This window comes from Siphateles boraxobius, unplaced genomic scaffold, assembly GCF_051911475.1.
Source record: "Siphateles boraxobius isolate OS27281-9 unplaced genomic scaffold, OSU_SipBor_1 1, whole genome shotgun sequence".
Taxonomy (NCBI): domain Eukaryota; kingdom Metazoa; phylum Chordata; class Actinopteri; order Cypriniformes; family Leuciscidae; genus Siphateles; species Siphateles boraxobius.
In genome coordinates, this window is record NW_027508699.1 from 22,452,012 (window position 1) to 22,479,645 (window position 27,634).

General features: G+C 45.7%; 1 protein-coding gene across 2 annotated transcripts in view; it reads left to right on the forward strand.

Moving 5' to 3' along the window:
• The window catches only part of cdh10a (cadherin 10, type 2a (T2-cadherin)), a 41,518-nt gene extending 30,215 nt beyond the window's left edge, over positions 1 to 11,303 (forward strand). For both annotated transcript variants that reach the window (XM_077229246.1, XM_077229237.1), the window contains one exon: positions 9,095 to 11,303. In XM_077229246.1, the coding sequence (XP_077085361.1) occupies positions 9,095 to 9,585 (491 nt within the window). In that variant the 3' untranslated portion in view covers positions 9,586 to 11,303. The remainder of the gene's footprint in view (positions 1 to 9,094) is intronic.
• The last annotated feature ends 16,331 nt before the right edge of the window (positions 11,304 to 27,634 follow it).

The window sequence follows — 27,634 nt, forward strand, 5'->3', positions numbered from 1 at the left end:
GCAGGAAGCTTGGTGCGTTCGAGAACCCAGTCATCCGCCTTCTCACGCGCCCCCTGCCGCTAGTGGAAACAGGTAAGTGTTGCAACCCACCACAGCAACCCAGCAAGGCAGTTGCCTCTCCGGTTTCGTCTCTTTGCCAGTGTTGTCCGAGCGGACTACCCTTGGACAGACACTAGCTCTCAGCTGCCCCAGGTGCCTGCAGAAATGCGTTTCCCCAGTGAGCCTCCTAAAAGCGACTGCGACTCAAGGTCGTCTGGCGCCTGATCAAGTCAGTGAATTCTTCACACGTCATGTTGAGCAGAAATGCTCCCGAAACTCAGTGAAGTTCATCGCACTCAGGTTTTGAGCAGCAATGCTCCTGTAGCTCAGTGAATTCATCACACTCAGGTGTTGAGCAGAAAATGCTCCTGAAGCTCAGTGAATCCTTTCACACTCAGTGTTGAGCAGAAAATGTTCCTGTTGCTCAGTGAAGTTCTTCGCACTCAAGTGTTGAGCAGAGATGCTTCTGCAGCTCAGTGAGTTTATCACACTCAGGTGTTGAGCAGAAATGCTCCTGAAGCTCAGTGAATCTTTTCACACTCAGTGTTGAGCAGAAATGCTCCTGTTACTCTGTGAACTTCTTCACACTCAAGTGTTGAGCAGAAATGCTCCTGTAGCTCAGTGAGTTTATCACACTCAGGTGTTGAGCAGAAATGCTCCTGAAGCTCAGTGAACTTATCACACTCAAGTGCTGAGCAGAAAATTCTCCTGAAGCTCAGTGATCTTCACGTTGTGTTGAGCAATGCTCCTGTCTTCTTGCGACCCGTCGTTTGCACCTACGGTGCCAAGTCAGGAGGGAGCAGGTCTTCATATTTGCCCCTTATTGGCCCAACTAGACCTGGTTCCCATCGACAGCCTTCCTGACTTACCCTGAACACTTTTTCAGGGACGGGCCACGATGGCACCCGCGTTCTATCCCTGGAGATTGCGGGCGGTCTCACATCTGAACGCGGAGGTTCAGGTGGCTATCAGAGGGACCATCACTTCTGCAAGCACCCCCTAGAAATGGGTAGCGTGCTTACGCCTTTAGAAGTCGAACCTAGTTGTTGAGTGCGTCTTCTCTCCAGAGGAGATCCTGAAAGCTTTCGATCACTTCAGTGCTCTCTTTCCTGCAAGATGGGTTGGAGTAAGCTGTTTTCCTTCACCCTCAAAATGATGTTGCCTCGGTGTTTAAACAACGCTCATCGTGATGCAGAAGTATGGAGAAGCACGTCCTGATCGTCAGGTTCCTGAGGAGTAAGGTAATGTAAATCCTTGTGTCCCTCTTTATCCTCTCGGGCCTTATATCTGGTGCAACTGGTACTCGATACTACAATGGTACTACAATAGTACTCGAAGATGATAGGCTCTCTGACGCGATCCCCATTCAGTTGACGTCGCCTACGTCCTCCGATCCCTCCTTCAGGAAATACGCATACGCAACCAGGATGTTCTCTTACGAGAGGTTCTCTCGTATTGCTAGCTTACGCTACGGGTAAAGTCATCTTTTCTCGAGATATTGAAGCCAAAAATTATCCTTAATTTTGCATTTATTGTCGACGCAATGCAGCAGCCAGCAGATCTAGAGCAGGCACTCTTGCGTGCTCATTGGCTGCCGTGCGGCAACTGCTGCAGCCTACCACTGAGCCTCGCGCGTGACGTCACGCCCTACGCGTCACAGCCCGCCAAAATGGGGGTGGCTTAGCGTATAAAAGCCAGGCTCGGAGGCTGCGTCACAGATTTCATCATCTTCAGGGAAGCTCTTCGCATCGCTGGATCTTGAGAGAAAGCCGTCCGCCGTCGAAACTAGCGACCAGCGAGCAGAGGAAAGCGCCTGAAGAAGCCGGCCGTCTTCGCCCCCTTCAGCCTTCCGTGCCTGCTACACCATCCGGCGTTGAGTATCCTTTTTGTGCTTGCCTTCTGTGAGTGTTTGCCGCTGCGACACTCACTCTCTCTCACTAAAAAGAGCGCGAGCGCTTTTGTCAAAATGCCTCGCCTTTCTTGCGGCTCGTGCAGAGCCCCGCTCAGCGCAGGAGACCGCCATGTGATTTGCGCTCTCTGCCTGGGCCCAGACCACGCAGCCCTCGCCCTGGAATCGGGCGGCTGCGTGCACTGTGAAGCGCTTCCGTTGTCGACCCTGAGGGCTCGACTCGAAGCCTTCACCCCGGACACTGTCACTCCTCCCTCTGGACCGCGCAAGAAGAAGCGCCGTGCGCAGAGGATGCCGGAGCCCGTGGCCACAGTAAAGCGCTCGCCGGATCGTATCCCGCCAGCCTCACTCTCTCCTTCTCCTCCCCTCCCGGACGCGCAGCTGCCGGCTTCGTCCCTCACTGTCACCGCCTCAGGGGACGAAGCTGAAGGAGCGTACCCAGGTGACAGCTGTTCTATCCTGGCATCGGATAGCGAGGAGTGGTCGAGTTCCCATCACTCCGCCTCCTCCTCGATCCAGGAATCCAGCAGGACTCGGGCTGGAGTGGACGCCGAGCTCATGCACCACCTTTCGAAGGCCGTCGACCAACTCTGCCTGGATTGGTTACCCCCTAAGGAGCCCGCGCCCAATAGGCTCGACGGCTGCTTCCTCCACAGCCGCCGCCCCCCGCCCGTTTCCAGATCTGCGCCATTTCTGCCAGAGCTTCATGTCGAGCTTTCGAAGTCGTGGAACGCACCATTCTCCGCGAGGCTCCACTCACATGTCTCCTCGCCGCTCTCACAAGTGGACGGCGCCGCCGAGAAGGGGTACACAGCTATCCCCCCAGTGGAAGAGGCGGTCGCAGCGCACCTTTGCAAGTGTAGAAAAGTGCCCACAAGTCAGTGCTCACCCCTACACATAAACACGATGCCCCACGTGTCTCACACAGAGCCCACTCTCATAAAGCTGGCAAATGAGCGCTCACGCGTACTGACAAACACTTTGTCCCAGGCTCCGCTCGCACCAAATATCGTAACAAAATGTAAAATGTCCCCATTCCCAGTAATCAGGCCATCTCAAGTGAAACAGACAGTCACAGCTGTCAGCGAACTGCCGTTCCCGAGATCAGAGGGCGCGCGCACACACCTACGGTTCAGTTTCCCCGAGCCCGCGAAGTGCGGCGATCGGAACCCAGAGTCCATTCTGACCCTAGCTATACATGTAGAAGCATGGAAGGCTATTCCTTGTGTTTCAAAATGGGTACTGTGCACAATAAGACAGGGCTATTCGCTTCAGTTCGCTCGCCGTCCCCCTTGCTTTCGAGCACGGACCGAGACGAAAGTGAAAGCGGATGTAGCGCATATACTCCGCGCAGAAATAGCCAAACTGATGAGCAAAGGGACCATAGAACCAGTGCCTCCTTCTCTGAGCGAGTCAGGTTTTTACAGCCGTTATTTTCTCGTTCCCAAGAAGGATGGAGCTCTAAGACCTATCTTAGATCTGAGATATTTGAACAAAGCTCTCATGAGACGGCCGTTCAAAATGCTCAAGACCAGACAAATCCTCTCGCAAATTCGCCCGAGGGACTGGTTTATCTCTCTCGATCTGAAAGATGCATACTTTCAGATCCCGATAGTCCCCCGTCACAGGCCAATCTTTAGATTCGTCTTCGACGGTCGGGCATATCAATACACCGTCCTCCCGTTCGGCCTGTCTTTGGCACCCCGTACATTTACGAAGTGGCTCTCGCCCCCTTGAGAGTGAAAGGGCTTCGAATTCTGAACTATTTGGACGATTGGCTGATTTTAGCACAGTCAGAGATAGAACTTTTATCTCACAGAACTGTGCTTCTCAGCCATCTGGAAAGCTTGGGCCTCACGGTCAACTGGACCAAGAGCTCATTAATGCCCAGTCAGTCAGTTTCCTTTCTAGGAATATAACTGGACTCTATGACGGCCCGCCTATCGACACAGCGTGCACGCCGTGTTCGACACCTGGCCGCGTCTTTCCAGGAAGGCAGCATCACACCGCTGAAGACATTCCAGAGGATGCTAGGCTGTATGGCATCAGCTGCGGCTGTGCTTCAGCTGGGCTTGCTGCGCATGCGCCTGCTACAAAGCTGGCTGAACACCCAAGTGCCTCACCAGGCTTGGGTTTCAGGCTACAGACGAATCAGAGTGACTCAGAGCTGCATTTTGGCTCTGCAGCCCTGGTTAGCGGCCGACAGGTACCAGCGGCGATTGACAATGGGGCGTCTTTGAGGGCAGACCGGTCTTTGGCCTGTGGTCAGACCAAGAGAGACACTTCCACAAAAACTGTCTGGAAATGATAGCGGTCGAGAATGGGCTCAAACGCTTCCTCCCGTTCATACAGGACCACCATGTGCTAGTCCACTCGGACAACATGTCTGTGGTGTCTTACATAAACCATCAGGGCGGTGTCAGATCCAGAAGCCTCTGCCATCTGATGGAACGCCTTCTTATATGGTCTCAGTTTCACCTGCGCTCGCTGAGAGCTGCGCGTGTGCCAGGCCACTTGAACGACGGTCCAGACAAACTGTCCAGGAACCACGTTCCCCCAGGGCAGGGGTCAGCCACACAAAATGTTGAAAGAGCCATTTTGGCCCCAAAAAAAACAAAATCTGTCTGGAGCCGCAAAAAATTAAAAACCTTATATAAGCCTTATAATGAAGGCAACACATGCTTTCAGTGTTATATTAGCCCCCTAGTGTCAAAATGATAAGTAGGCTACACATACATAATGAGCATTCATGATTAAATGTTTATTTTCCCTGCAGCGAATCCTGGAGAGAATGACGCACCACGTGACTACTCTGGTGTACGATGGTGCTTTAAGTTTAACTTCCATTATAATTTTAATGCATTATGAAAGTGAAAGTGAAAGTGACACGTGATGGCCAAGTATAGTAACCCATACTTGGAATTTGACCTCTGCATTTAACCCATCCAAGTAAGTGCACACACATTAGGAGCAGAGTAGTGAACACACACACACTGCAAACGTGGATACACACCCGGAGCAGCGGGCAGCCTTGAGTGGCGCCCGGGGAGCGATTGGGGGTTAGGTGCCTTGCTCAAGGACAACTCAGTCATATTCCTGCCGGTACTGGAATCGAACCAGCAACCTTTGGGTCACCAGTCCAACTCTGTTACCATTAGGCCATGACTGCCCCCATGTTTCGTTGCATTGATAAAATTAAAGAAATACAATAAAGAAATCAGATTTTTTATATCATTTTAACTTTAGGATTCGAAAAAACAACAAAATGTGCAACATGCATGGTCTCCTGTAATTCCAGACCTCCCCATGGAAATAAAATGCAGTCCTCTTCAATCCTCAATAATACAATACAATACTCTTCACTTTTCCCCCTTATCTGGGCAACAGACAGAGTGCAATAAAACAGCAGCCTTTTGAAACGAACTGGAAAAGTATTTAAAACATCCATAAAACATGCATTAAAACAGTGTAAAACACACTTAAAACATAAAAGCAGCCCAGTAATGCCCGCAGACATCCCAAGTCTCCCGGAAGTTCCAGGAGTCTCCCGCATATTGATAGCGGCTCCCTGATGCCCACAAATTAGTTCAAATCTCCTGGAATCTACATCTCGCGAGCTCCAAACCGTGTAGCGCGCGTACGGCAGAGAGGGAGAGACCTTACGTGTGTGTGCAAATGTGCGTGTGTGCCTCATGCAGCGCATGTAATTCTTCGTTGACAGAAATGTTGAAATTAAATATTTATTATACACATTTTTAAAACGTCGAAAAACTTTAAGAATGTTTTTCATGTTTTTCCTCCTACAGAAATTATATTAAAACAATAAATATTTTTTCCATTTTTATATTTTTGAAAAAGCTCCAGTGAGCCACAAGGGCGGCGCTTAAGAGCCGCATGCGGCTCTAGAGCCGCTGGTTGCCGACCTCTGCCCCAGGGGAATGGTCCCTGCACCCCCAGACTGTCCAGTTACTGTGGCGCCTTTTCGGCAAAGCGAAAGTCGACCTGTTTCCGTCAAAAGACAACGCTCACTGCTCTTTCTCAAAATACGAGGATCCGCTGGCCCAAACCTGGCCCAGCCTCCCACTTTATGCTTTCCCTCCAGTCTCTCTGTTACCACAGGTAATCAAGAGGATCAGGGAAACGCGCCACTTGGTGCTCCTTATAGCCCCGCGCTGGGAGAATCAAACCTGGTTCCCGGAGCTGATGCGGCTGTCTCACACGGCCCCTTGGCCGATTCCGGTGAGGAGAGATCTCCTCTCTCAAGCCCGCGGCTCAATCTGGCATCCCCATCCAGAGCGCTGGTCTTTGCACGTATGGTTAATCAACGGATACCCGTTGTCCTGCCAGAAGGAGTGATGAACACGATTACGCAATCCAGAGCTCCCTCTATGAGGCGGCTTTACGCGTCTAAATGGTCGGTGTTCTCCAGATGGTGCCCTGATAGAGATCTAGACCCACGAACGTGTGGGGGTCCGGGGTTGGTTGGCTTCCTTCAAGAGCTGTTGGATAAGGGCAGGTCCCCATCCACGCTTAAAGTTTATGTGGCGGCCGTTGCAGCGTTCGCTGAGTTGATGCACGGCCAGTCAGTAGGAAGAAATAAGCTCGTCATCCGCTTCCTTAGAGGAGCTAGATGGATGAATCCCCCGCGACCCCCGTCGGTTCCCATGTGGGATCTTTCATTGGTCCTAGAGGCCCTGAAAGCTTTCCCCTTTGAACCGTTAGATTCGGTGGACCTAAAGTACCTCTCGCTCAAAAACGTTTTTCTGACAGCTCTGTCATCAGTTAAACGTGTGGGGGATTTACACGCGCTATCTGTTAGCGCTGCGTGTCTTGAGTTTGGGCAAAATTACTCTAAAGGCATCCTTAAGCCAAGACATGGTTATGTCCCTAAGGTGTTGGGCACCCCCTTCAGAGTGCAGGTCATTTCTCTTTCGGCTCTGCCAGCATCCGATAGTGAGGGTGATGTTAATCTCCTCCGCTGAGGGCTTACATTACGCGCTCCACCTCTTTCAGGCGTTCGGAACAGCTTTTTTTCTCGTTCGGTGGGCGCACCATGGGTCCTGCTGCCTCGAAACAGAGCCTGTCCAGATGGATAGTGGAAGCTATCACATCTGCTTATGAGTCTAAAGGTCTGCAATGCCCCTTGGGCATCAGGGCGCATTCCACCAGAGGCGTGGCCTCGTCGTGGGCTTGGTCCCGAGGAATTTCCATTCAAGACATTTGTGAGGTGGCAGGCTGGGCCTCTCCATCCACATTTTTTAGGTTTTATAACCTGGAAGTTCCCACCTTGCAGGCTAGACTTCTGTCAGTGTGTGCGGCGTAACCTCGGTTCTTTCTAGAAGAGGGAACGAGTATTGCATAACCCGACCGTGCAGGCGCCACGCGCGATTTTCGCTTCAGCTGATGAAACCAGTGACGCAGCCACCGAGCCTGGCTTTTATACACTAAGCCACCCCCATTTTGGCAGGCTGTGACTCGTAGAGGGCGCGACGTCACGCGCGAGGCTCAGTAGTAGGCTGCAGCAGTTGCCGCACGGCAGCCAATGAGCACGCAAGATCGCCTGCTCTAGGTCTGTTGGCTGCTGCACTGCGTTGACAATAAATGCAAAATTACGGATAGTTTTTGGCTTCAATATCTCGAGAAAAGATGACTTTACCCATAGCGTAAGCTAGCTTACGCAATACCCGTTCCCTCTTCTAGAGAGAACCAAGGTTACGTATGTAACTGAGTACGTTTTATTTATTTATTTATTTATTTATTATAATGAAAATGTTTTCATTTAAGTTTCATCATAGATTTTGACTGTGATGGGGATAGTTTACTTTTAAAAGTAATTGATTAAAATATTACATTACTGTCTAAAAAAAGTAACTAACTGTACTATTTATGAAAAGTAATGCATTATGTTACTTTTGCGTTACTTTTTCTCAACTAGGCTGGGCTTGCTTGTTTGTTTATTTAATAATAAACAAGTTCTATTTTTGGCTAATGTAAAGGCCCTTTCACACCAAAAGCGAAATTAATAAGCCTCAGGCTGAAATAAATTCAAATTCTAACCTGTACAGCTGTGCTACCATTCTTGATAGCAGAACAATAGGACACAGGAGAAGAAAGTTCAACACTCTTGCTTCAGCAATAAAAAATAAATAAATAAAAATTAATAAAAAAAAGTCATTTTTGGATCAGCAGCAAAAGACATTGGTTAATAAAGTGAGATTAAACGCATACAGTTTATTTATATTTAACAGATTTACGATTGCAGGTTTGCATAATATTCTGAGTCTGCATTTCACTGTTTCATTCATTTAGAGAAATACTGAATCTGTTTTTGTGCAAGTGCAAATGGATGTTCAAATTAAGTCAAGAACAGGGGTGTCCATACCTTTTCCTGGAGGGCCACTGTCCTGCAGAGTTTAGCTCTAACCCTAATTTAAATACCTAATCAAGGTCTTCAGGATTTCCGGAAACTTCCAGGTAAGTGTAAATCTGCAGGATGTTGGCACTCCAGGTGCAGGTTTGGAAGCCCCTGGTCTAGAACTACAATAACCATCATGTTCACACAGAGCACACAACGCCTCTGCACTTTACTCAAAATTTATCTCAACAAGTGAAAAGGAGAGTTGTCAGTCAATAAATGGAAAACAAAGTAACTTCCATTACTTATTTGAAAAAGTAACTTAGATATTTGGTTGTAAATTCAAAAGTGATGCATTACTTTACTTGTTATTAGAACAGTTATCTGCTTATGAAAGTCAGATTACTTGTAATACATTACCCCCAACACTGTTAACAGAAGTAGTGACAGATCTTTTTTTCCGTATTGTGACATGCATCTGAGTGTTGATTGGTTGTTGATTGGATAAAGGCAGATTGAATGTGAGCTTGTAGTCGATTGAGCTTGCAGGGTTTAAACATACTACATGATTGGTCCTGGATGCGTCACCATATACAAGTCTGTAATTTCTCCAGACAATCAAGTTATGACTAAAAATTACGAATAAAAAAAAAAACGGAAAAAAAACCATAAGCATGGATGAATCATTCACAAAAAGATAACATGCATTTAGAAAAAAAAAAGATTTTAATTTCATGCCAGCTTTAACAATAATGATACTGACCAAGGCATATCTGCTCAATCTTTTCCAGTGATTGTGGTGCTTTTCTCAGCTTTAAAGAAGCAGAGGAGGAAGGAACCGTTGATCATCTCCAAAGAGGACGTCAGGGATAATGTAGTCAGCTACAACGACGAGGGGGGCGGCGAGGAGGACACGCAAGCCTTTGACATCGGCACACTGCGCCACCCGGAGGTGATCGAAAGCAACAAGCTGCGGCGCGACATCATCCCAGAGATGCTGTTTCCCTATCACAGACCTTCACCCATGAAGGAGTGTGTGGATGTTAGAGACTTCATTATTAGCAGACTGCAGGACAATGACACAGACCCTTTCGCACCTCCCTATGACTCTCTCGCCACTTATGCGTATGAGGGCAATGGATCAATCGCTGAGTCACTGAGCTCTCTGGAGTCCTCTGTGACTGAGGGAGACCATGAATATGATTACCTCTCTAACTGGGGGCCGCAGTTTAAAAAACTTGCTGACATGTACATTGGAAAGGATACAGGAGTTGCCAACTAGGCTGCCATTCAATGACATTCATATTCTCTATATGTACGCTTGGATCGCACTCTGGGCTGTGAGGGATAACTTGAAAGAAGAACAAAAAAGGATACTTCACACATGAAGTCTTTTTTCTTTTGTTTTCTACCAACACAAGCGGAATTTCACTTTTATGATGGATTTTTTATTGTGGACAGTGTTGTGGTAAGGTGATTTTGTGTTTATAAGAGAAGTGTTGGTGATTTTGTTTTTTGTTCACTAGCAGAAAAAAAAAAATTGACAGAGGAGCAAAATGAATGAATGAGTTTGTGACTTTAAAAACATGGACAGTGACAAGACTGCCTTCGTCTTATGACAGATTGTAAAGGACTCTTCCCTGTTCCTCTACGGCCCTGTCCCAAATGGAACCCTATGCCCTTGCGATCTTCCTCCAAGTCACATGTTCATGACGTAATGCCGCCTTGACTGTTGGGTAGACGTCTGCTGTGGAGCTTGCTTTAGTGCGGCTTCGGCAAAAGTGCATCGTGAGCACATATCAGCCGCAAAGGGGACCCTTCTGAAACCTAAAATGACAAATGGGACACCCTACGGTCTTGTGGACTTAACAGACACGTGTTTGCGGCAGCCATTGTGTACACAAGACCGCAAGTTCACATGAAGTGTGCCATTTGGGACAGGGCCATCCTTTGACGATGGTGGCATATCCAGGAATTCAGCATCACAAATGACATTGTGTTACAATGCCATGTTTCATGGTTCTATGACATCATGTGAAAATTAACTGGCGAAAAACAAAATGGGTGTATTTAAGTTCTATAAAGTCAGTCTTCAGAATTTATATCAGTCATACAGGTTTTGAACAACGTAAGGGTGAGTAAATGATGACAGAACGTTCATTTTTGGGTGAACTGTTTCTTTACAGGACTTTACATAGAGGGATTTCAGTTATATTGGCTACAATTGAATGTGAGTGGAGAAATGTTTCATCAAAGACTCGGCCTCTCTACACATCTTGTGAAGTGTTCCCTTGTTGAAACATAATTGTAGCATTATCATTACAGCACTGGAAGCTTACAGAGGAACAGGGGAGTATTTCTACATCTGTATGAAACGTTGTTCAATTCAACTTCATTTGCTTGTGAAGTTTGCTTAATTTGCAAAACTGCAGATTACATTAAAATCAAATAGAAGGGTCACAAAGTATGCTGCAGCTTGTGTGAATGAACATTGTCAAAGTGTTTTATATCCACATTTTTTAAGTATATATTTTAATAAAAAATATGAATGCAATTCTGGTCTCTTAACTTTTTTAAGGTCTCTATCTCTATCTCTATCAAAAGCCAAGAACTGAATGTTAACAGATAATAGAGGATTGCTGGGAAATAGAAAACCTGTTACATTTTGAGTTTATTTGTTCATGTTTAGAGTTTCTTTTTTTACCTCTTTTTCTATTCTATTCATGTCTGTGTTTCCTGGTTAATCTATCTGGTTCAGTCTTCCTCCATCCTCTGCCTGTTTGTCTACTTGGTTACAGATTTGATTAGAGTCCTTAGTTCAGGTGTCTAGTTAGTTTCTCCCTTCATTTTCAGTGTATTTAAGCCCTGTGTTTAGTCCTGTCTAGTTGTTGTTTGTCGTTGCTGTTTACCGGTTGTTCTGTCCTTGTTTTTGGTATTTCTGAGAAGCCTGAGTATTTCTGTTAGTTTGATTTTGTTTTCAATAAAGACTGCTGCACTAAGATCCAGTTTCACTCTTCCTTGCAACCAGGAGTGACACAACCAGGGTTCACTGTTGGGGATCTTCTGAAAAATCTTTTCCATTGTGGCCTGCCAAAGTCTGCAACTTTGTCTTAAACTGGATCTTAGCTGTGAGAATTAATTTTAATTTCCCCAGTGGAAACGTAACACTTTCTGCATTGTCTAGAGCAATTACTGTATGTTCAATGCAGAATTGTTGCAAATGTTTAATGCCAAATGCTGCTGTTGTGCAATATTTCCTTTGTGTTGTCATCTTTGGTTCCACAAAGGCTTTTGTTCTGTCTACTGCCAACTTGGAACACAGTAAGATCTCGCTTTATCAAATATTATTTTATATTATTTGTGATGGTTTATCATAGAAAGAAACGGTATGCACAGTATCATTCTGTTTCAATAATAAGACTTTGCTTTGAGGTAGAATTATCCATACTTTAAATAATTAAATTGCTGCAAGCAGTTACATTGCTGTGGTAAATTTTACTTTCTGGGATATCCAGAAATAAGGTGTGCGAAAATAATACAAAGAAATAAACAACTTTGCACAACCATAGTTTGCAATTATCCTATAATTGATTGTTTCAGGACCTCATTTGTAGGACCCAATGTTATTTTTGTGGCAGCGCCACCTAGCCAATTCTGTTCCATCAGAGGAGACGTGATGCAAACCTTAAAAAAAATACAGTTTCAAAGACTAAACCCACGGTTATTTTTGATTTGTATTTTCTGTCTAGCATATTTTGATATAAGAGTGGGTGTGGCCAAGTCTTCCAGTGTCAGCTGCTTACAGTTATTTAAGAAGCGCCACAACATGCTGCGGCTAATTAAAAAGAAGTCTCACACATACACAGAGACTAGCTTACTTTTCGTGCTAAAAAATAAGGTCTTTCTTTCAGAGAAAACTGAATTCAAAACCAGAATATAGGGGCTCATATATTGAAACAAATAAGGTAAAAGAAGTTTCTCAACAGTTATGTTTTTGGTTATGGTTTGGTTAGGACAATATATAAATTAAATGTAAATCATTAAAACTCTAAATAATTCCTAAAAAATAATAATACAGAATTGAATAGTAAGTGCTATAAAATTGGATAGATAGAGTCCCAGAAATGCTGTCCTGAAACTGCAGTCTCCGGTTTGCATGATCAAGATTTTTTCTTTCTTATAGAGTCTCAACATAATAATACACAATAGGTCATGCTGATGGAAAACCACAGAAATTCAGTCCATTCCCCTTTTCCAGGATTTGAACCTATAGCCTCAGATAATACCATAGAGTTTATAGAGTCTGAAGCAGTGTTCACATTGACATCAATCTGTAGTGACAAAGCGACCGGAACTCAATTACTTTCAATGAGACCTGATGGTTTCTAGCAGCATAAGCATCAGTGACAGTGTCCAACAACAAAACAACAAAGTAGATAAAAGATTAATTTTATGAAAATGAGCCATTACTCAATGCAGCGAAAACCAACTGCAATAAAGACAGTATAGCACTCCAGTGATTCATCTTTTGTGAGACAGCAGTAGAGCATCAGGAAGATGAAGATAATGTTACAGTGAGTGATTTCACTGTTCTATATGATTTGTTTCTACCCACATACAGAATATAATAACACCATGGAAAACCAAGTCAGAAATTGTTGTCATTCTGAGGGAGTTTGATTTGTGAAATCTTGTTCATGATAATGCATCACTGCAATTTTTGTGCAGTTGTTCTGCAAATGCTTTCTTCTGAATAATCCAACAAAACTAATTCACTGTGAAAATCAGTGTTGGGGGCAATGCATTACGAGTAATGCGAGTACCTTTTCAAATAAGTAGTCCAAGTTACTTTGTATTCCCATTTATTGACTGACATCTCTCCTGTCCCCATGCTGAGAAATCGTGAGTAAGGTGCAGAGGTGTTGTGTGCACTGTCTAGACTAAATGTGCATATCAGATAACAGATTTAGTATTCCTCAAAATGAAAAAAATCAGCGAAATGCAAACTCAGAATATTAAGCAAACCTGCAATAATTAATCTCACATTATTAATGTCTTTGCTGCTGATGCTCGATGATACAATTCAACCATCCTTATTAGCAAAAAATCACTTTAGATAAACATCACATTTTTTTATTTGTTTATATTGCTCAAGAAAGGGTGTTGAACTCACTTCTCGGGCGTCCTATTCTTCTGCAACCCAGATTGGCATCTGAAAGGTTTGTTTGAGCAGCCTGAAGCTTATTTTATTTCACTTTTGGTGTGAAAGGGCCTCTACATGGTAAAAATAGAAGTTTTATTATTATTATTATTAGTAGTAGTAGTAGTAGTAGTAGTAGTATATATTTATTTATTTTAAACAAGCAAGCAAGCCCAGCTCATGTAAGAAAAAGTAACGCAGAATTAACGTAACTCGTTACTTTACACAAAAAGTAACTCAACTCAACACAATTAGTTACTTTTCTAGTGAGTTACTCAATATTGTAACGCATTACTTTTAAAAGTAACTTTCTCCAACACTGGTCAAAATAGAATGACTTTTTTTTTTTTTTACTGTAATAGAACTTATTTTAAATCAGAAGTTGGAGCCTACAGCACTAAGAACACCTACTAGCAACTGACCTCCAGTATTGTTGCTATATGCGATCGGCTGCAGATCGGTATCGGGCGATAATCACATTCTATGACTCAGGGGACTTTTACACTGGGCTCGTTTGCTGCAGTCCGAGCCCGAGCGCGATTGTTCATGGCTTCCCCCGCAGCATTGGTCTGGTTTCACACTCAACTTGATTCTATCGAACTCTGGTGCGTTTGTGTGCATCTTACGCCATTGCAAACGTGCACGGCGCATGATAGAAAACACGACGCGGGTCAATATATTGTGATTTTATTAACACATGTAAACAACACATGTTTAGAGTGTGTGTCTATGAGTCGCATAAGCTGTCTTTCCGCTGCTTGCAAATAGACTCTTTTAAGGAGACAGTGGATTTCCATTAATTTGTTGCCCTGATTGCACGCAGTATGCGCGAATACACTGCAGACTCACTCTTGCTCGTATCCAAGGTAAATCTTCATTCCTTACGTGTGTTTTATTCAACAAAATACATCATAATCGGCTAAAATGCATGCACAGGATTCTTTACTTAAGTGCGCACCCGGGTCCGTGTTGCTTTCACATACACGCGAACCGCAGCACGGTTCGGGAGCAACCGAACTCAAACCACCTACTCCACGTAGTCTCTGGTTCGGTACCCCAGTGTGCACCTGGGTCCACATGACAGCATTCACATTAGCGATTTTTCATGTGAACCGTGCCCCGTTCCGAACTAAACTGCTAGTGTGAAAGCCCCCTCAATCTGTAAATTTGGTCGATCTTATGAACCGATCCATATTTGATGATGTAGAACACATGATGACATCAAAACTTTAGTGCCGCTGTCATCTGTCATGTTCTAAAGAAATATCATATGAAGGAATATTAGCTAAATTATTTAAAGGAGTAGTTCACTTTAAAATGAAAATTACCCCATGATTTACTTACCCTCAAGCCTTCCTAGGTGTATATGACTTTCCACTTTCAGACCAAAACAATCGGAATTATATTAATAAAAATCCTGACGCTTCCGAGATTTAAAATGGCAGTGGATTGCAACCATCAGTTTGAAGCTCAAAAAAGCGCATAAATCCATCATAATAGAACTCCACACTTCTGGAAGGTTAATAAAGGCCTTCTGAAGCAAAGCGATGAGTTTGTGTGAGAGAATAATAATCCTTTCCATTATAATAAGACGACACTTTTATTGATATCAGATACACATTATGTAAGTAGCTTTACATTTTACCCTATTCTTCAGTTCACCGGCCACTTACTTTCATGTATTTCGTGAGAAGTGGAGGAATTGACGTGTTCACATTCACTTGCACATATTTGACAATCGGAATATTAGTGTTTCATGCTATAGCTAATACATTTGTGTATATTTTTAATAATTAGAAGGAAAAATTACATAAAAGCAGATCATCATTCATTCAGCGCTGTGTTGTGGTTGCGCTGTGTCACGTGACAAGCAATAACGCAAGTGTATTTTTTTAATAAAAAAGGAAAAATTACATAAAAGCAGATCATCATTCATTCAGCGCTGTGTTGTGGTTGCGCTGTGTCACGTGACAAGCAATGACGCGTCACCATGGAAACATTAAAGTGACAAGTTCTAAATAATGGTCGTCTTGAAAAACTCACGCTGGGGGGTCAGTTAGAATATTTTAAACTTACATGTGAAAGGCTTAAAACTTTATAAAGAAAAATAATAGCTTCCGGCAAAACGAACATTCGGATTCGACTTAAGTCTAAAGCGCAACTTATGCGAGTACTGATTTTATTTATATTTTTTTATATTTTAACCTACGCCATGATGCACTACGCTACTTCCTACGTCACAAGTTGTGTAAGTTATGCTTTAGATGCAAGTAGACTGCTGTGGCGAGGGGGGCGTGGTTACGCGATGTCTGTAACGGGAGAGGGAGACAGGAGACGAGCGGTGTGTAAATAGGTCAAGTGCAAATGACAAACACCTGTGTCTTGTTGCAGTAATTGGCGTGGAGAGACTGGAAATAAGCCGGTCAAAAACAACGAGGGTCAATATATTGTGTTTTTTATTTATGCTGTGCTATATATGCGCAGCTGAGTGAACAACAAAGGTTTACTGTGCGTGTGTCGCATAAAATGGCCTTCTGCTGCTTGCAAATGGACTCTTTTGAGGAGACAGTGGATTTCCAAATGTGTTGCCCTGATTCCATGCCATATGCGCGAATACACTGCAGACTGACTCTCGCTTGTACCCAAGGTAAATCAACACGATCATCCCTTACATGCGTTTTATTTAACTAAATACATCATAATCATCTAAAACGCATGCGCAGGTTACTTTACTTCCTGAACAAGCGCGCACCCGAGTCAGTGTTGCTTTCACATGCACGCACACAGATCGCGGCACGGGCCCGCCGTGAACGCAAGTGTAAACGCGAGCTGCATAGCTGCGTGCCTGCCTGCTTTCAGCGCGACTCATTATTAGGCAAAGCTAAGCGTAGTGGGCTAGTCCAGACTCTTTCAATTCAATTCCAATTTATTTGTAAAGCGCTTTTCACAATATTGTTTTCAAAGCAGCTTTACAGAAAATGCATGCATTGCATCTACTTTACAATTCAAAGTGATGTTATCGGTTATGCATTTCAGAAATGTACATATAAAAATGTAGGATACAGTAAGCTAATAATGTATTAATAAGGCAGAACAAAGAGCTAATTTAAATAATGTTTGTTAATACAGGATTAGATTAGGACTCTGACTAATATGGTATAGCCTAATGGAAATGCAGATACTTAATGCTTAGATTGTTAATACATAATGTTTTTGAACAGGGGATATTTTATGTTTTGGCCCTTCAGTTGAGTTCATAAAATGGACACAACGAAATAACAAACACTTTTTTATTATTTTTTATTAGTCGTTTGGATTAGTCGACTAATCAAAAATTAGTCGAAAGATTAGTCGTTAGAAAATTAGTCGTTAGTGGGAGCACTAGTCTGGACACATGGCTAGCGCTTCCCAGCCCATCATGCTGGCTCATCAGAACGATCTGGATCAGCTACGTGATTCAGTTCTTCAGGCGTCCGTCCAGGTACAGCGGCAGGCTTCGTACCTCAGTACAAGGCAAGAATGTTGCTTTCTTCCAGGTGGAGATAGAGCCTGTCCGTCTGTCCGAGATGAAAAAGGGGTCTTACAGCCCTTGCTTCATCGTACCCAAGAAAGGAAGTGGGTTGAGACCAATCCTAGATCTGTGAATTCTGAATTGGCCCCTTGACAGGCTCACATTCAAGATGCTCACATAGAAGCACATCCTCTCATGTGTCCAACGCCAAGATTGGTTCATGGTGATAGACCTGTCTCATCGCGTATTCGTGAAGGATGCAGAGGCTGCCCTTGCCCCTCTTAGGGAGGGGGGATGATTTTTCGCCATTTATTAAGCTCTCGATCAGACCTTGCGTTTCTACAGGCAGGAGTTCCCCTAGAACAAGTGTAGGCATGTTGTTGTCACAACAGCGTCTCCAAGACAGACTGGGGCACTACATGCAATAGGCACACAGCCTCAGGACCCTGGACAGGGCCCCATCTGCACTGGCATGTTGACTGCTTCGAGTTGTTGGCAGTGCTGTTATCCCTGAGGAGGTTTTGACCATTGATTCAGGGCAAGCACATGTTGGTCTGGACGGACACAACAGCAACAGTGGCGTATATATCGCCAAAGGGTGGCATCTGCTCTCGTCACATGTCACAACTTGCCCGCCATCCCCTCCTTTGGAGTCAGCACAAGCCACTCACATTCCGGGCGAATGCCAATGCGCTCTTGCGACAGGTTATACTCCATGGAGAGTGGAGACTCTGTCCACTGTGATATTCCCTGACCAAGACCCCTTAGCACGGACACACTGGCTCACAGCTGGCCCTGGAGCCGGCACAAGTATATGCATCCCCCAGTGAGCCTCATTGCACAAACACTGTGCAAAGTTAGGGAAGAAGAAAAAACAGGTCCTAATGGTTGAACCTTACTGGCCCAACTAGACTTGGTTCTCAGAACTCACACTGACGGCATCGGCTCCCCTGAGGAAGGACCTTCTTCTCAGGGGCAGGGCACAATCTGGCACCTCTTGCCCAGATCTCTGGAACCTCCAAGTCTGGTCCCGGGATGGGATGAGGAGGAATTCAGAGGCCTATCACCAGCGGCAATAGACACAATCACTCAGGAAAGAGCCCCCACTACTAGGCAGCTCTATGCTTTAAAGTGGCACCTATTCACTATATGGTGTTCTTCCTGAGATGAAGACCCACAGAGATGTGGCATCAGATCTGTGCTTTTCTTTCTCCAGCAGAGCTCTGGGAGGCGCTGGGCAGACTCCACATTGAAAGTGTACGTAGTCACAAAAGCGTCTAACCGTAACATGGTGGCAGGTCCTTGAAGCACGACCAGATCATTATGTTTCTGAGAGGCGGAATCCTCCAGGACCTCACCTCATACCCTCTTGGGATCTTTATTTTGGTCTTACAGGCCTTACAGAAAGATCCATTTGAGACTTAACAATTATTTAAGCTTAGTGCCCTCTCTATGAAGACAGCCCTCCTGATTGCGCTCACCTCCATCAAGAGGGTGGGGGATCTACAAGCCTTCTCTGTTAGTGAATCGTGCCTGGAATTAGGGCCGGTAGACATTGTCCTGAGACCCCGGCCTGGAAATGTGCCCGAAGTTCCCACTACTCCCTTCAGGGACCTTTGACCCTCTGCTTTGGAGGTCAGCCAAGTCTGTCTCCAAACAAAGAATGGCTCACTGGATTGTGGATGCCATTCTTAGCAGGCACAAGGTGTACCGTCCCCATTGGGAGTGAGAGCTCACTCCATTAGGGGTATCGCAGCCACATCGGCTCTGGCGAACGGTGCTTCATGAGTAGACATATGTAAAGCTATGGGCTGGGCTACACCAAACACTATTTCAAGATTCTTTAATCTCTGCATGGGAACAGTTCTGTTTCGAGTCTTAGGTAATAACAGGTAAATCTTGGACAAACTGGTTGGGTGTGGTGCTTGCATTAGTGCATTTCCCCTCTCTGATGTGATAATGTGTGTGTTTTTTTTTAGGACCAGCTAGAGTTTCCCTGAATGGTGAACCTTGGGCCACCATTCTCCATCATTCAGCACTCTTACGGTAGTCCTGGTAGTGAGTTCATCTGCCGAACTCTTTTCAGGTGAGCCCTTGTAATCTGGCTAGTGCTCAGTACGTACTGGTTCCTTAACAGTGATCCCATGTGATGTATTCTTCCACTGTTCAGTTTCCTTGCCAGTCAACCCAGTGTCTTCCCCTGGACAAAGATAGCTCCGTCACCAGTTGCTGTGGCCGATAGTCTCCCCCTCGTCATGTGGAGCTCACCCACAGTTTTTCTTGCGTATGTAGTACTCCCCACGGGTGAGTCCTTAGGATATATTTCCCATATACTAACCTCCCCCTTTTGGGTAGGATGTGGTCTTCATAGTGTTCCTTTCTCAATAAGAAGGAGAACACTTCTCAATGTTAACAACCATGTTTACTCAGCCTTAAAAAAAACAACTTTATTTTGAAAAATCAGTGGAAGCCTATGGCTTAAGTGAACTCTTAGTAGAGGTGAGGGGGTCCCCCTGATGTGGGGTTATCCAGTTATCCTGGGTATTGATAGGATGTGATGAGCTGTATTTGCTTGGAACACGGAGGCCTGGCATACACATTTCACATGCCAATTCCATTGACCTATTCTGTTTGGGCTCCCAAGGGCTCCTCATTCCTTCCATCAGGGAACAGAGCTGCAATGTTTTAAAGTATTGTAGGCTCTTTAATCAGCCAAAGTATCCTGATATTGAAAGTTTTTTGTGTAAGCTCTGTTTTTAAAGGCCTATAAAAATGTTCATTGTAAAATGCATATTTGTTGTGCTTATTTATTTGTAATTAAAACAAATCACAACATTACTGTAAATAATATAACCAAGGCAACATTTGTGGTATTACTTTATCGGGACAAAAAGTTAACAGTGACAGTCAACAGAGAGCTTACATATCACTTATATAAAGCTTGAATGATTGGTATCGGCTGATCATGATGACTAGAAATCAGTAGTTGGTATCAGCTGCAAAAATCCTGATCGGATCATCCCTAACCTTCAGCAATCAAATCCCTGTCTGTGTGAACGACGCATCATGTTTAAATGATATAAAATAGGTGCTTGATTCACTGAACTGAACTCACAAGCAATACTGTCTTTGTTCTTTATAGTCGGTACAGTACAGAAGATGGATCAGCCTACAATATTGGTCAGCTAAACTGATCAACAGGCCCCCACAGAATCTGCTCCCACAGAACTCAGCAGAGAGCTGAGCAGATTTCTGAAAAATACCTGACTAGGGCTGGGTATCGTAACAAAATTTTCGATACCGATACCGATACCTTGACTTCGATACCGGTTCCTGATCGATACTTTTTTCGATACCAATTTTACGAAACCAGTTTTAACAATATAACATTACCTAATGTTTTTTTTTTTTTTCAGTCAGTTTGTTGACTTTTTTACACATATTTTGAGTATGTAAAAAAGCACCAATGCTAAAGTTTTCTGTTCCCTATCAGGGAACTCGAGCTGCGTGACAACGCTTTGGGAACGCCCCTGCGTGAGTGCGTCATGAAGCACGTATGAAATCAGTCCAATGGCGAGAAGGAACGTCATAGGCGGGTGACGTCATCGACCAGGAAACTATATAAGCACCCCAAAACACAAGCGCGTCAGCTTCTGAGTCTTCGGCAAGCGCTCTGTGTGTGAATATATCAGTCTGTGTCTCAAAATGTTTTTGTCTGTTTTTAGAAATTGCTAGGCAGGAGTTTTTCAGAAATAAAAAAACTATAAAGAGACGATATATATGTATAATATGGCGAGCGAACAGCAGTTCAGAAAGTGTGTTCATCCCTGCCCAGGTTATATCACGGGTGGGGACACTCACGATCTGTGTGTTGTTTGTATGGGAGTGCAGCATGCCCAGTCAGCTCTCGAGGGAGCTGGTTGCGAGCATTGCGAGCGTATGTCAATGAAAACGCTCCGCTCCCGCCGAGCCCTCTTCGAGGAGAGTGGTTCGGTGCGCGCTCCCCGCGGTTCGGGTCCCGCTACTGCCGAGGCACAGCGGAGGCTTCAATCGTGGGGATCGCAAATGGATCTATCAGCGGGGATTGAGACGGGCTCTGCCTTATCTCAGCCTTTACCTGGTAGATCCAGTGCCTCAGATCCGGGTGTGGAAGCACGCGCTGCGGTTTCTTCCCCCCAGGCTGAGGCACCATCACTTCAATTATCCAGTTCTGAGGATCTGGATGTTGAAAGTATTGATACAGCAGAGACTGGGGACTCGTCACTTCAGTCTCCTTCTAGTGAGGAGCTTATGGAGGTGCTCACTCGTGCTGTAGAAAAATTAAGCATCGAGTGGCTAGCTGATAGACAGGAATCTCGTTCAAAAAGTAAACTAGATGAAAGATTTCTGCCGTCTCGTGCTGCACCTCCACGCCGGTGTCTTCCATTCTTTCCTGACCTCCACACCGAGGTGTCGAGGTCATGGAAAAGACCAGTGTCATCCAGAATATTTAGCCAGCAAACATCTGTTTATTCAAATATTTCTGGGGCTAAGAATTATGGTTATGGGGCGATGCCTAAGGCTGAAGAAACGCTAGCGAGCCATGTATCTCCAGATACGGCATCGTCATTTAAGACACCGGCATTGCCCACAAAGCCATTAAGAAATACATCGGCTTTGGTGGGCAAAGCTTACTCGGCGGCAGGTCAAGCGGCAGCGTGCTTACATACTATGTCGATATTACAAGCATATCAAGCAGACCTATTAAAAGATATGAGTGAGGGGGATGAAATTAGTGCTGAAGTAATTCGAGAATTACGTCAGGCAGCAGATCTATCTCTCCGTGCCACCAAGGAGACGGCCAAATCAGTGGGCCGTTCTATGGCAGCCATGGTGGCAACAGAGAGACACTTATGGTTGAATTTATCCAACATGAAAGAAAAGAAAAAATCTTTTCTCCTGGACGCCCCGCTTTCAACTGCTGGCCTCTTCGGTGACTCAGTGAATTCGGTCATCAAGAGGTTTCAGGAAGAGAAAAAGCAGGCGGCGGTGCTCTAGCAATTTCTCCCCCTCCGTGTTCATGTCTCCGGGGCTGCTGGGCGGGAGCAGCCCCGGCCGTCGAGTAGCTCCTCACACCGGGCGCAACAGAAAAGGAGTGCCGCGTCTCGTGCTCCTCCCCAGCAAGACTGGGCCGAGGCGCGGCGCTCTCAGACGAGGTCTTCCAGGGACAAGGCCGATCTGAGGACGGTTATTGTCGCCAGGAGGGATTGGTCGAAGAAGAAGCCCTGACGCCAGAAACGTCAGGGTACTGAGGGTGGTCCCCACCAAGAGAGAAAGGTGTTCGCTGCAGTACACAGCGCCCGTTCTCTCTCGGTGCCCTCAGGGGCCCGTTCTGCCAACCCCGCCTTGCGTGCCGGGGCGTAGACTGTCCCAGCGAGCGCTTTCCCGAGGGACGCTCGCCCGCTCTGAGGAGCGGTTTATAGTGATCAGATCAGTTGTTCCCTGCCGGTGCGCCGTTACAGGGCACTGTGTCTGCCACTCAAAATATTCCAGAGGCCAGTCTCGAGAGACTGGTACCCTTAGTAGAATTTTTGGCAGAGTGGAAAAGCCTTCCAAATGTATCTCATTGGGTCCTGCAGACTATCGAGAAGGGGTACGCGATTCAGTTCAGATCACGCCCGCCTCGCTTCAGAGGGGTTCTGCCCACAGTGGTGGGCCCCGAGCAGGCTCTGGTTATGGAACAGGAGGTGGAAACTCTCCTGCTGAAGGAGGCTATAGAACGAGTTCTTCCTCCCAGCAGAGAGTTGGGTTATTACAGCCGATATTTCATCGTTCCAAAGAAGAATGAGGGGTTGCGTCCAATTTTAGATCTGCGCCTGTTAAATCGCTCAGTAGGGAAGCTCAAACTCAAAATGCTTACTCTCAAGCAGATCGTGTCACAGATCAGGTCCGAGGACTGGTTTGTCACGATAGATCTAAAGGACGCGTACTTTCACATTTCCATCCTTCCACAACACAGGAAGTTCCTGAGGTTCGTTTTCGGGGGCGAAGCGTACCAGTATCGGGTTCTTCCGTTCGGCCTAGCACTGTCTCCCCGAACTTTCACGAAATGTATGGATGCAGCTCTGGCTCCGCTACGACTCCAGGGCATCCGCATTTTAAACTATATCGACGATTGGTTGATTCTGGCTCAATCGGAGCATCAGGCGATTCGGCATTGAGATGTCGTTCTCGCCCATATCAAAAAGTTGGGGTTGAGGCTCAACGCCAAGAAGAGTGTGCTTTCTCCAGTACAGAGGACCACTTTTCTGGGCGTGGTTTGGGATTCGACGACGATGCAGGCACGTCTGTCTCCTGCTCGTATAGCTTCGATTCTCTTAGCCGTCAAACAGGCAAAGCTAGGCCAGTCACTCACTGTAAAAGAATATCAGAGGATTCTGGGTCTGATGGCAGCAGCGTCCAACGTTATACCTTGCGGCCTGCTGTACATGAGACCACTGCAGTGGTGGCTCAGGACCAAGGGGTTATCCCCGAGGGGAAACCCGCTCCGCAAGATCAGGGTCACGCGACGGTGTCTCGGTGCTCTGGCTATGTGGAAAGAACCTTGGTTCCTGTCCCTAGGTCCTGTGTTGGGGGCTCCGTGTCGTCCTGTAACACTAACGACGGACACCTCTCTCACAGGCTGGGGGGGCGATCATGAGTGGTCGCTCGGCCCAGGATCTGTGGCAGGACCATCATCTTCATTGGCACATAAATTGTCTAGAAATGATGGCGGTGTTTCAGGCTCTGAAACACTTCCTCCCAGACCTGAGAGGTCACCATGTTCTTGTCCGGTCAGACAACACATCGGTGGTCTCTTATATAAACCATCAGGGGGGTCTGCGTGCGCGCCAGTTATACAAGCTGGCTCGCCAGATCCTTCTATGGTCCCAGGGGAAGCTTCTTTCACTGAGGGCGATTTATATCCCGGGGTATTTGAATCAGGGGGCAGACATCCTGTCGAGGCAGGGGCTGAGGCCCGGGGAGTGGAGAATCCACCCCGAGGTGGTGGAGCTCCTATGGAAACATTTCAGTCGTGCCGAGGTAGACCTATTTGCATCCAGGGAAACATCACACATCACACTGCCAACTGTGGTTTTCCCTTAGTCCTCCAGCCCCTCTGGGTTTGGACGCGATGGTACAGGAGTGGCCGAGGTCACGCCTGTACGCATTTCCCCCGATTGCTCTAGTCCCAGGAGTTCTGGAGAGGGTTCGCCGGGACGGGGTCAGTCTACTGTTGGTAGCCCCGTACTGGCCGGCCCGAGTTTGGTTTGCGGACCTAATATCTCTCCTCGACGGCTCTCCTATGGAGATTCCGATGAGGAAGGACCTTCTCTCTCAGGCGAGCGGGTCGATACTTCACCCCCGCCCAGATCTATGGAGGTTGTTGGCTTGGCCTCTGAGGGGGCCCAGCTCATAGAATCTGTTCTCTCGACTGAGGTCGTGGAGACCATCCTCCACTCCAGAGCTCCGGCCACTAGGAAATTATATGCCTTGAGGTGGAAAATGTTCACCTCTTGGTGTGGAGAACACCAGCTGGACCCAGTTAACTGCCCGGTGGGTGCAGTGCTGGAATTCCTTCCGGAGCGTATCTCCACAGGGTTATCCCACTCCACACTGAAGGTGTATGTGGCGGCCTTATCTGCTTACCACGTCCCTTTGAGAGGTGCTTCTCTCGGGAGACACCAACTTGTAACCCGTTTCCTTCGTGGCATTCTTAGGCTGAGGCCAGCAGTTCGCACGAGGGTGCCGACCTGGGACCTGGCGGTTGTTCTAGAAGGTCTCTCTCTAACACAGTTCGAGCCCATTGAAGAAGTTTCGGAGAAATTCCTCACTCTTAAAACTATCTTTCTTCTGTCTATATCTTCATTAAAAAGAATAGGAGATATCCAAGCTCTGTCAGTCTCTCCCTCATGCTTGGAATTTGCACCAGGCATGGTGAAGGCTTTCCTCCTCCCTAGGCCGGGATACGTTCCCAAGGTACCAACCAATGTGGTCAGGCCTATTGTACTGCAGGCTTTCGGTCCTCCTCCATTTCTGACGTCGGACCAAGAGAAACTAAATCTGCTTTGCCCTGTTAGGGCCCTAGATGCTTACGCCCTTACCTTGCTTACGTCTCCCTGTGGAGAAAGAGTGAACAGCTATTTGTTTGCTTTGGACCCCCTAAGAAGGGCTGTCCAGTATCTAAGCAGAGGTTGAGCAAGTGGGTGGTCGAGGCCATCTCACTTGCCTTTGAGTCTGCCGGTCAGCCTTCTCCTTTGGCTGTCCGGGCTCATTCAACCAGGAGTATGGATGCCTCTAGGCTATCCTGTCAGGAGTATCAATCCAGGATGTTTGTGATGCGGCAGGCTGGTCCTCACCGCACACATTCGTGAAGTTTTATCATCTCGAGTTCAGCTCCACTCCAGGGGCGCAGGTGCTTTCGTCCGAATGTGCGCTCTGACTTCACACGACGGACACTTGCTCGTACCAATGACGTTGGTATTAGCGTTCCCAAAGCATTGTCACGCAGCTCGAGTTCCCTGATAGGGAACGTCTCTGGTTACGTATGTAACACTGGTTCCCTGAAGGGAACGAGACGCTGCGTGTCTATGCCATACTCCCAGCATGCCCGTGAGCACTTGCTTCAGTCTTATCAGAAGCTGACGCGCTTGTGTTTTGGGGTGCTTATATAGTTTCCTGGTCGATGACGTCACCCGCCTATGATGTTCTGTCTCACCATTGGACTGATTTCATACGTGCTTCATGACGCACTCACGCAGGGGCGTTCCCAAAGCGTTGTCACGCAGCATATCGTTCCCTTCAGGGAACCAGGGTTACATACGTAACCAGAGATGTTTCCTAATCATTTAACAACATGTATTCTTTACTTCAATTAGCTAATTTTTCTTAATGCATTGTTTAACAATGAAACTGAATGAAAATGAATTGAAATGCATAACTCTGATAACAGATCACTCTAAGTTGTAATTTAGACACATGCATTTTCTGTAAAGCTGCTTTGAAACGATATGTATTGTGAAAAATGCTATAGTAAATGTGAATTGAATTAAATATAGGCTACTGGGGGGCGGGATATATGCCTTGCGCTCAGCACACATGAAGCTTGCCGTAAAGCACTGGCGAAAGTAGCCTAATGAATATTGATGTCTGGAAACGATAGCAAGGAGATATTTTAATTGTTTATTAATGAACAAGTGTATACAGTGTGTTGGCGGCAAAGATGATTATTGCGATGCTGACTCGTCATTCCTGCAGTAGTGAACGTGCGCGCGCGCCTATATTGATTAGGTAATCAAACTATTTATTTTGTATTGTTTCGTTTAAAAATAGGTATATTTTGACCGTATATAGGACTATTCCTCATGTCTGTGAGGCAAGTATCCTATACGCTGAGTTTCTGTTCATTTGTGACGCGCTCCAGTTCTTGCAGTCAAAGACGGATAAACTTTCTACTCTCAAGTGTATTCTGTGTGCTTTTAAGTGCCTTATGATTTACCGTGTTGCCTTCTGACATAGGTAGGTACACTTTTGATCATTTCCACATATTTTCTATCTATCTGGGTTGGGACACTCACACACACACACACACACTACAGCCTCACGTGCGACGAGTCACGTCTCTAGGCAGCCGCGTAAACTAGTGTTTTTCCGCCACAGCCAATCATGCTGCATGCTTATTGTTTCACTGACGTTGACGAGATTAACCACTTAGGTACCGAAACTTGGTACCGAAAAACAAGACATGTTTCGATACTCGGTAGTAATTCAGTCGGTACCTAAAAAGTACCAAACTCGGTACCCGGCCCTATACCTGACACAAAGTTCTACATATTATCCACCATGTGCACATCCATCCCACATAATTCACATAAGCCTTTGGAAACTCTATAACAAAACTGAATTATCTGAATTAACCCATACATGTGCTAAAGTTGAGTAGCAAATATGGCCACGTCTAAAGAGCTCTCACAAAAGCTAACATTGTTTTATTACCTTATAAAGTCTATGGCTACAATAATATTTCCAAAACACTAAAAGTTCAAAGAGACAAACACTAGACAAGCTTGGCCTTCATGTTGGACATCTTGCTGAATGCCACTCTTGGCCAAGAAGAACATAAAAGGCCGACTTGAGTAAGCTAAAAATCCTTTTTGATAGATCTGTGGAGATATGGAAGAATGTTTTATAGAGGGATTTGACCAAACTTGAACCTTTTGGAGCCATGGATCAGCGGTACAGTATGTCTGGTGCAAAAAGACAAAGCTTATAAGCAGAAGAACACCATCTCCAAGGTCAAACACAGAGGTGGTCCAGTCTTATAGGGGTGCTATGGTGTTGCAGGAAGTGGAAATCTTGACTGTATGAAGAACAACATGAATTATTTAAAGTATCAAGCCATTTTGGCAAAGATAGTAATGCCTTCACTGCAGAGATGACCAATAGACTTTCCTGCAGAACAGCCATCCCAAAGCATACATCCATCTACTTAAGCTTGGTTCACTGATGAGTCGTAGAATGTTCTTGAGTGGCCTGTACAGTTTTCAGATTTAAATCTCATTGAAAATATTTGGTTGAATTTGAAGACAGCAGTTACAATGT